Source organism: Podarcis muralis, chromosome 3 (assembly GCF_964188315.1).
Source record: "Podarcis muralis chromosome 3, rPodMur119.hap1.1, whole genome shotgun sequence".
In the NCBI taxonomy this organism is placed as follows: Eukaryota; Metazoa; Chordata; class Lepidosauria; order Squamata; family Lacertidae; genus Podarcis; species Podarcis muralis.
The window spans coordinates 53,486,542-53,496,822 of record NC_135657.1 but is presented as its reverse complement, the minus strand read 5'-3'; the positions used below and the strand labels follow the sequence as shown (position 1 = coordinate 53,496,822).

General features: G+C 43.1%; 1 protein-coding gene across 2 annotated transcripts in view; it reads left to right on the top strand.

Annotated features, from left to right (window-relative positions):
* Positions 1-320: 320 nt before the first annotated feature.
* The window catches only part of SYNJ2 (synaptojanin 2), a 54,563-nt gene continuing 44,602 nt past the window's right edge, over positions 321-10,281 (top strand). The window contains exons 1-2 of one of the 2 annotated variants that reach the window (XM_028723779.2): positions 321-1,372; positions 5,807-5,893. In XM_028723779.2, the coding sequence (XP_028579612.2) occupies positions 1,252-1,372; positions 5,807-5,893 (208 nt within the window). In that variant the 5' untranslated portion in view covers positions 321-1,251. The remainder of the gene's footprint in view (positions 1,373-5,806; positions 5,894-10,281) is intronic. The other variant, XM_028723776.2, reaches the window with a different exon arrangement.

The following is a 10,281-nucleotide window of genomic DNA, read 5'->3' as shown; positions in this document are numbered from 1 at the left end:
TTACTAGATTTCTGTGTGAACCTTCCAATCCTAGTGTACATATGGGAGTTTTTCCTGTGTCTACTGAACATGTAGGGAACTTCTGCATCCAGCCCTATATGCATATACTCAGCAGCCCTATGCATGGAAGAAATTCAACACTTGGTTCATCACAACAAAAAGTGAACAGCTGGTGAGCAGAGCTAAAGTATTTCACTGGGGCAGGAAGTGAGGAAGAATGCGGGGGGGGGGGGGACTGTAGAAATTCTGGCTGATGGCCAATCCAGCTGCCTTTCAGTCTCTCGCTTTGCCAGCATCTGCCTGTCTCTGACTCTCTCTGCTTGGAGAGAAAAGAGCACCGCAGTTGCCTCTCCTCTTGGGGGAGCCAGTGTGATAATCTTGCAGCTCTCTGGGAAGGGAAACAGGGCGGAGACGCATCGCCTCTCACCTGTCCCCCGAGGAGGAGAAAGAGGCGGAGACTCGAGGAACTTGAACTCGTCCAGAAAGTTTACGCAGGAAAAAGAAAAAGAAAAAAAGAGGGGAGAGAGAGAAAGAGAGCGGCGTGGAAGAAAGAAGACGACGACGTCGCCGCCGCCCTGGGCGGTAGCGGGAAACAGGGAGGGATTTTCCAACAAGGAAACAGAAAGTCCGGAAATTGGGCAAGAACAACTTGCGCGAAGGGGGGGACGTTTTTCCAATGCCCCCCTTCTCTCTTTGCAGAAAAAAAGAGCATTTTTTGACCTCTCTTCCTTTCCTGCACCGCCGGCCGGAGGCTTGTGACTAGAAACTTGCTTGACTTACACAAAGAGGAGCCTCAGCTGCGACTTGTCTTCAGAAGATGCTCAGGGCGCGCGAAGGAGGCAGCTAAGTACTTTCCAGCCTCCCACGAGAGGGACAACTTTCCAGTCGAGGGAACACCTCAGCGGCGTGGGGTGGTGTTTTTATTTTTTTAATTTTTAAATATTTTGTTTGGAGATACCCGTCTCCTCTTCTTTCAACGTCTCCTTTCAAACTTTTCTTAATTATTTAAAAGCACACACCACCACCGGGAAGCTGTTGCTCCTTTTTCCTTTGGAACGAACTTCTGGCAGCTGAGAAGTTGTGGGGAGAAAATTCCCTCACGCCGCCCAGTTTCTCGTGACTGTTTTCTGGGGCGTGTGTGTGTGTGTGCCTTGTTTCAGAGGAGGAGGCCTTCTTTCCCACCCGGCTGCCCGGGTGTGACTGACTTTCCCCTTCCTCTACCGCCTTCCCCCTCCATGGAAAGCGGCTGCCATGGCTCTGAGCAAAGGGCTAAGGGTGTTGTGGAAGCAGGAACCCACGGCGAGCGCCCTGCTGGAGGCGCGCGGCCGCCAGGACTGCCTGCTGCTGGAAGCCGGCACGATGGCCACCCTCAGTAAGTGCCCCGCGCCAAAGTGGGTGGGGTGGGGTGGGGCGGGGAGAGGGTGGGGGGGGTGGGCGGCCTTGCTACTCTTGGAGCCCCCCACCCACCGGGTTGGAGGTGGCGCTGCTAGGCCAACATCCAGCCATAAAGACAGCGGGCCCTCCCTCGCCGTTTGCCTCCTGCCCCCTGGCTGCAACTGGCATACCGAGAGCTACACTGCTCCTGAGCTTGGAGGCTCTGTAGGGCAGCCTCCTGCAACCTGGCAACTTCCAGATGTTTCTGGACTCCAACTTCCATCAGCCCCAGCCAGAGTTCCCAATGCTCTCAGGAATGATGGGAGTTGGAGGCCCAAACCTCTGGATGGCTTTCTAGGCAGCTGTTCAGGTTGCTATGGCAAATCCCTTGGAGAAAGGGGAAAAACAACCTTTTGAAGCCATTTAGGCCAAGGCTATCGCTGCATCTTGTTGCCATAGGTTCCATAAATTAATAAACCCGTGTTTATGTGGCGTTTTGGGTGCTGGTACAGGAGGAGACAGAGATGTGAATTGGATATTGTGAGAGGGAGGACTGTGTTTTGTCTTCAGACTTTCAGCTGTGTTCTATGGCTGTAGCCAACTTTCAAAAAGGAGAGGGAAATGCAGCCTCTTTTTCCAAACTGCAATGACTCCACCCCTTATCACCACCCACTTTTGAATTCCCTGCTAAAAGGCTACAGAAGTAATGGCCTAACTCAGTGGTTCTCAATCTTTTTCCCCCCATGGAAAATTGCTGAGGGTCTTTGCAGAGCACTTCATGGTTTTTTTGCCCACTTGTAGCAGACGCTGCATGATTTTTAAATTGTATTTTATCGCTTTTTTATTTCTTCTATATTGTAAGTTGTTATATTTCATAACAGTCAAATTGTAATGCAGTAAAATACGAGATAAGAAATAAAAGAAGCAATCAGAATGCAATCAAGACTCAATATATTTAATGTGATGGATGTGCTGTCTCCTGCCTCCCACCACAAATCTACAGACATGCTGTGGACCACCTGAATTAAGCTGCCTGGCCACTGGTGGTCTATGGACCATAGTTGGAAATGCTTGGCCTAACTAAAGTCACGTGTTGTCTATCTGCAACCAGGAGCTTGACAACTCTACCCCTCAGTTTTACAGTTCTGGGCCAGGAACAAAAACAGGGAGGTCTATTGAGTCAGTTTTGGGAAATCATGTGCCTGGTGGACTGCAGTAAAGAAAACCTGATTGAGATATTTGCAAAGCATTTCTAAGTGAAAAATGAAATAGTCAACATGTCACACAAATGTGAGCTTGATGGCCCATTTATTTTATCAAGAAAACCAATTATTTATGTGTACTTTAAAGATTAATATTGGATTAATATTTTAAGATACTCTCTCTGTCCCTTTTCTATTCTTCCATGAATCTGTTCTGCTTCACTTCTGACTTCTTGAAGGGATGCAATCCCATCTACTATGTATCATTGATACTATCTGTCCTGGGCCATTGGAGTTCAGTGGGCCATACGTACGTATCTAGAAAATGTCTGTCTCGGGGTAATGTTAATTACAAAAAACTTGCATACTGCAGGACTTGCGCACTTTGAGATAGGAGAGGGGAGTTTGTAGAGCAATCCTAACCATGCAATGCTGGTGGCTGGTGTGTAAGTGTTAGGATGGTGCTCAATCGCTTCCCCATTGGTCTCTGTCAGCCAAGAACAGTGGCAGGGGGAAGCCCCAGCTCTGCTGAAGCAGGTGGTATATTATCATGGTGAGTCATCAGTGGAAAGACATGAAAGTAGACATTTTGGAGATGGGTGCTGGATCTGCTGGGGCCTGATTCTTAGAACGAGCAACTAAAATAGTTGCTCTTACCCTCCTCTTTGGTTGGTAGGAGCTGACAGGACTCAGATGTACTGGAGGATCTGCTTGCTGCTTGCCTCCCTGGCCCCTCATTAGGATTGCTGTCCTCAGCTCTAACAGTACAATTCTGTGCATGTCATCATGCACATGATGAGATGTAAGCCAGCTTGGCTGTGAGTCTTGGAAGAACTGCTCCCTGCCTTGCAGGCCCTTTTCCACCTGCCCTGGGTGGGCAGGGTCCTGACAGACTCCAGCTGCAAAAGCTGAGGCTGTTGAACAGGTTGGTGTATTGCTTAGGGGTTTTTTGTTGCTGATGGGATTGTTGCTGTTATCAATATTAATTTTTGTACCTTTTTTATTAGATCTGATTATGTTTTAATGTAGAAATTGTTCAGTTTGGTTGGGTACTTTTTGATGTGTGTTATTTATTGTTTATGACTATTTTTGTTATACAGTGGAACCTTAGTTGTCGAACGTAATCTGTTCTGGAAGACTGTTCGACTTCTGAAACATTCGACAACTGAGGCGCAAAATTAAATTGAGAAAATTGAGAAACGCACTTCGGAAGCCGTTCAACTTCCGAGGTGCATTTGAAAATGGAATCAATTACTTCCGGGTTTTCGGCATTTGAAAATCGAAACGTTCGGCTTCCGAGGTGCTCGAAAACCGAGGTTCCACTGTATTTATAATTATGTAATTCCCCCCCCCCCCATGTTGTAAGCCACCTTGAGCATGGTTTTATCCAGGGGAAGGTGCATACAAATAAAATGATGTATGTAAGCCCTGCTGAGTTCAGTTGGACTTACTTTCCATGTAAACTTGTATAAAATCTATATTATATGACATGGTATTATAGACTATTAAGAAGAAAATAAAATGCAATGCAAAGTACCTGTGAAAAATGAAGGGTTTTGCCATTGGTTCTGGTAGCATAACTGCTAGTGGAGGGGAACAGGTCTTCTAGAATTTTTAACCTCCTGACATAATACATACCCACCCAGGGGCAGGATTGTGAACGATTCTAGCCACAACCTGCTCCTTAGAGAAGCCAGATTGAGAAAACTTGAATAGTGCCCTGCATTACATTGCATACCCATGAGTATCAGCCTCATTCATCTTAACTGTAATAATATTATTTTACAAACCCGAGTATTTTTTATTTTTAAATGTTTGCTACGTTTAAAGTGCAGTTGCTTTGCAATCTTCTAAAGGCTCAATGATATCTGAATGTTGTGGGTTTCTGTTGTTGCTTCCAGAACGTTAAGCATATGTTACTAATTAGGGACAAACCTTGGTATAAAGGCTTTGTTTTCTGTAATAACCGAAGTGTGGGTGTGTATTCTGAACAATACAATATCTCTACATGCATAATTTTACATGATCTATAAGGTTACAATAAAAAAAAATATTATATGGATGGATATCATCCTCATATTTGTCATTCCAAAATATCATAAACAGTGAACAATAACCAACATGCTGTTTAAAGCTTATTTCTACTTGCTGATTGAAAGAAGGGAATGAACTCTTTGGTTTCAACCCTCTTTTGTCTTAGGAGGCATGATTATGACAAAGTCCAAACATTGCTTGCATTCTTCAACACTTGCCCAAGTCTTTAAATGTCATTACTTTATTTTTACAGTTTTACTGTAGTCTATTACTACAGTCATTCTTTTGTCTACTTAAGCATCTCCTGATCCAGTGACTCCATTGTACTTTCATTCAGTGGCATAGCGTGGGGGGTGCAGGGGGGGCCGGCCGCACCGGGCGCAACATCTGGGGTTAGGGCAAATCCACGGGTTAGGGGGCGCAAATCCACAGGTTAGGGGGCGCAAATTACTTGCCTTGCCCCGGGTGCTGACAACCCACGCTACCCCGCTGCTTTCATTGGGAGATAAAGATGTGAAGATTTGCACAGGGAATGGCCCTGTTATTTCTTTCTCTCCTACAAGTGAGAAAGCTCTAGAATCACAGCAGGATTCCCAGTTGCATGCATAGAGAATTATCTGCAGTTAGACCTGCCTTAAAGTGTACTGGATAATGACTAAAATATATTGATAGTACTGTATGGAAGAATGTAGCCAAGATGTAGGGACACATTCCACTGCACACATGTTTATTGTGCCAGGAGATAGAAGGTTGATACAAAACTGTTAATCTCTGAAATGTATCATTAGCACTATATGTAAATTTGTAGTCAAGTTGCTCAACACATAAGATAAGTCTTCTTAGGGAGACATCTCTTTCTGGCCCTTGCAGAGCATATATATTACACCCCAACTTTTCCTCCTCAGTGCCGCGTAAGAGGTTGTGAAAGAAGCCAAATGCCTGATCCTGTGCATATTTACTATGGAGTTAGTCTCACTGATTTTGTTGCAACTTACCTCTGAGTAACCATGAGTAGAATTGGGCTGTAAAAATATTGTGGCATCTAGGAGACTTAATTTTATCATGAGTTATTGTACTTTAGCACAAACCATAGGCTTAAAGAAAAGTAAATCTTGCCAGTTTCTGTTGGCTTGCTGTATTATCAAAGGATTAAAAATAAATAAGAATTGTTGTCTTTTATTGTGCAATTCCCTTAGCGCCTGAAGAAAAGGAAGAAATTAAAGGGCAATATGAGAAGCTCATCGATGCTTATGGGTGCTTAGGAGAACTCCAGTTAAGATCTGGTAAGTACCTTAATGTCATTTTTAGAATAATAAGTTGAACAATGTGCCCTTCAATCCGACACAATGAAGTGAAACTATTCTTTGGTTAACCTTCAAGGACTAATTCTTTAAAATGAGTTGTGTGGTAATCATTGGATTTAAGGACAATTATTAAACAATGGCTTATTGCAGGGCTTCTATTTTTTAAAAAACAACAACTTTGCATTTACTAATAACAGCTTCTGGTTTTAACTTGAAAACAGCTTCTGTTTCTTTTTACCAGATTTGTTGTGCTCCTTGTTGGCCTTGGGTAGCTGTCCCATAAAATGCAATCCTACACAAGGGCTTCTTCCTTAGTAAATATGTTTAAGATTACAGCCTCAGTGGGTGGGTATTAAGTCTTAATTGACTTACCTATCAGTAAATACTTAGGATCATGAATAGGTTTGCCTGCTCCTATCCCCCATCTCCTGTCCTGCCTTTGGGTTTGTTTTTTTTTTTTAATCTGTTGGGGAAATGATGCTCAGTAGGTGAAAGATCTCAAATTGCATTGCTGCAGCCACAGAAAAATGATACCCTATGAGCTGCTCCCTGACAAGTAACTATAAAAGACAGATTTTTGGGCTGCTGCTTTTATTATGCATTGAGGCTCAGGCAGAAATGCAGCAAGTGACCCCCTTTTTTCTGGCGTGGAGATACAGTGTTAGGGAAAGCTGCACTTGTTCCCTTTTTGGCTTGCACATATCTGTTAAAAGCACAGAGCTCCTGTCCATAAAAATACAACAATTCTAAGGAAGTCAGCCTTTTCAGGCCAAGAATCAACAGCTCTACTGAATAGCACTTTTCCCTTTCTTTTTATTTTGAATGACTAGCTTTATTAACAGCAGTAGTTCATGGTTAACTAAGACTACAGCCCTGCAATTGACAATTTTCTCTGTTCTGGTGACCTTCTAATTTGGGTTTCCTGAACCTAGCATTTTCATCACAATGAGCATGGCTCCCTCCTTGGATTTCATGATACAGCCATCTAATGTGGGCAGGGATAGACAGGTCTGCACTAGGAGATGCTGACTATCCCTTTAACAGCTTGGGGGCATTGAGAGAGCATATAGTCACTGCCCCTCCCAACCTTTTCTCCAACCTCTTTTCCTGCTGACTGAAGGCAATGGTGTAGCCCTGTGACAAGACAAATGGAGCCAGGGAGGTGAGTGGTGTGGTAGTTGCTGCTTTGCATCTTGGTGCTTTGGGTATTTTAAAGGCGCAAGCGTATCTCTGGAGAACCTGCTATGGCTAGAGTGAATGTGGTATCCAAAACTGAAAAATGTAAATGAAATAAATGTACTATAGCTTTGCCTCTTCGTTGGCTGGCATATGGTTTTATGCACATAAAGGCATCTGAAGTATTTAAACAATTTGTGAGGGGGGGTATGATGGAGTGTGGGCAGCTGAGTGCAAGATCATATGAGCAAGAAGTCAACTTTCCAATGTCCAGTAAGAAGGAATGTCAGGGGATGTGGTTATGCAAAACCAATAATAATAATAATCCAATAATTCTGTTCATATTTAATTAAGGGTTGTGAGAGCACGAAAGAGGCTGTGCCATAGACCAGAGCCTCAGCCATGGCCCGTCATAGCCCTTGAAATTCCCATAGTTGCCCTAATACTTTGACAACGCATTAGTTACTTCTGAAATCAACCCATGATAGAAAATGTTTTTGTGACTCCATAGGATTTGTGCAGATACTATCCAAACCATCTCACCCACCAATTTGTGGATTTCCTGATATATACATGGTGCCAGTTTCATTTACATAATATGAATTTAAAAGAGTCTGCCTAGATACTTCGCTTCTTGCCGCAAGAAGTGTTTGGCTGGCTGGAAGGGAGAGACAGTGTGGTCTTTCGGCCCTTGAAACAAGTAGGCTCCCTAAGGAGGTTAATAAGTCAGTAAGAGCATGAAAGATTTTTCCAGAATGCCTGATGATAAAGAAAGTTTATAGCAATGGCAGGAATAGCCTGAACCAGCTACTGGGCAGAAAACTCCATAAATCTTCTGAAATATGAATTAGTCACCGTGGGGAGACAAGACTGGTTTAAATCCAAACATTTGGCTTAGCTGGCTTATAAAACAGACAAAAAAGGAAGCATGACTGTTCTGACTAGCTATTCAGACAGTAAGCAGAATAGCTAATCACACTAGTTTTTCAGTCTCACTTTTTGGCACTAAGGACCTTCTGAGGGTTTTAGTAGGAAATTCTTCCTTTTTGTCATACTGCAGAACTTGTGTGTGAATACTTTGTCTTAGTTCTTTGTCTGGGTTAGGCTGTCAAAATTGACAGGCTACAAACCCAACCATTTCCCATGCAAGAGACTTGCACTATAAGGCTGGTGGGTTTTTGCCTAGTTGATTGCCTAGGTAATGTTTCTTAAAAGCCATAACTCGTATTGGGTCTGATCAGCTGGAACAACTCACTAGTTCCCATTATTTGCCTTTGGGATGGGCTAGAGCAGAATGAAGAGCCAAGTATATTCTGGGCTGGGCCATGGCCGGGGGGGGGGGAGTGTTTTGTATTCGTTAGTTCAATTTCCTTAATGAATTCTAGTCTGAATTTATATTGGCACATAGCACGACAGTGTAGGAGACATGTACAGCATTAAATGTAAGATGGTCCAAATGTTTTGAAATGCATTAGATGATTTTTTTTAATTAGTTGGGAAGTTTTTTAGGTGGTTTTAAAATTGTTTTTAAAAGTTGCAGATATGTTTTTATCTCATTTTAAACTGTATTATTTTAACTTCTTGATGTTTGTTGCCCTGGGCTCATTTGGGAGGAAGGGTGGGATAGAAATTTCATAAATAATTGTGTAAATAACAAGAAGGTGGCATCCGAATAGCATTATTAGTGTGTAGATTTGTAAGATTCATGGTCAAATTGCATAGAAACACAGATTATGTGAGCAGCATTCACTTAACACACCCCATCAATGGAAACCCTCTGCAAAGATTTCCACTTGTGCAATGGGGTTTCTCCCTGTGCCCCCCCCAAAAAAATGACTGGGGGGGGATCAGGAGAAGCCCAACAGCAGCACACAGAGGGAGTGCTGGGTTTTTTTGTTTACTGCTGTGCTGCTTATTGACTGATTGTATTATTTTATTGTATTTTGCCTGCATTGTACTCTCTTTTGGGATTATTTGATAAAGAATAACAAGTTTTCTGATAAAATAAACTGTTGTAAGCCGCCTTGAACCTTTTTTTAACTTTGGAAAAGTGGCATGCAAACAGATTGACTGATAATAACATCATGAGATCTACCAGCAGATTTAAATCGATCTTCTGACCACCCCACATGTTAATGAGCAAGGTGGTCTGAATTAGTGCAAGGCAGCTTCCTATATTGCACGTGGCAAAACACTAGGCTCTCAGCATTCATACCAAGCACGGCCAGTCCAGATGTTTCATGCTGCAGACCATCGTTCAGGGCCCATGAGGCTTACTGCTATTTGGTTTGGGGCCTGAAGAGGGTTCTGAGGCCAGCATATTCTCAGTATATAGGAGAACATTCAGAGGGTTCTGGTGCCTAAGGTTTCCATGGTGATGAAGGGCTTTGGGAAGACAGGGTTAACTAATCCTTTGGGCTGTGTGTCATAGCAGGGGTCTCAAGAATAATGCAGAACTTTGTGATGAGGGAGAAGGTTATTACCTTTATTTTTCATTATACCTCCCCGTGAGGTAGCCTCGTACCCTGAAAAATTGTTCAAGGAAGTTAGCTACAGTCAGGATGAAATTAATATATAAAACTAGTTCACTCATCCTGTTGAACAGCATGCGCTTTGTTCTTCTCCCCCTCATGTACAGGTCTGCTTAAGTGGGGCCCGTTCGGCACATATTCCTCTGTGACCTTCTTGAGTATCCCTATGTTGAAAAGTTGCTTTGGAGATTATGATTGTGACGATGCACAATCGGGAGCGTACTTTAAAGTTCCTGTTGTGCATTGGCAACTGTGTGTTACATATTATAGCTGATGTTACATATGACTTCAAGGATGGGGTATGTGGGTGTGGTTTGAGAAAAACAGGTAAATTTGAACCCCTCACAGGCCACGTTTGGCCCACTGGCATGCAGCCCCTGGAAGGTTGCCCATGAGAGAATGTGGCCCTTGGGCTGATGAAGATTTCCATCCCTGTCCCGGGGGCTGCTCCTTCCTTATTGCTGTAATGCATATGTTTTCTCTGCCTTTGTCGGAATATAGTTTTTAAATGTTACTCTTAACTTCGAATACTCTTAAGGAGAAATTTATATAATGAGCAGAAACAACAGTTCATTTTGGTTTGGATTTTTTTTAAAAATACAGGAAGCTTTTCTTGGTTATTGAAACAGTCAGCAATGCAAATTTGAAGGTGCTAAGCAC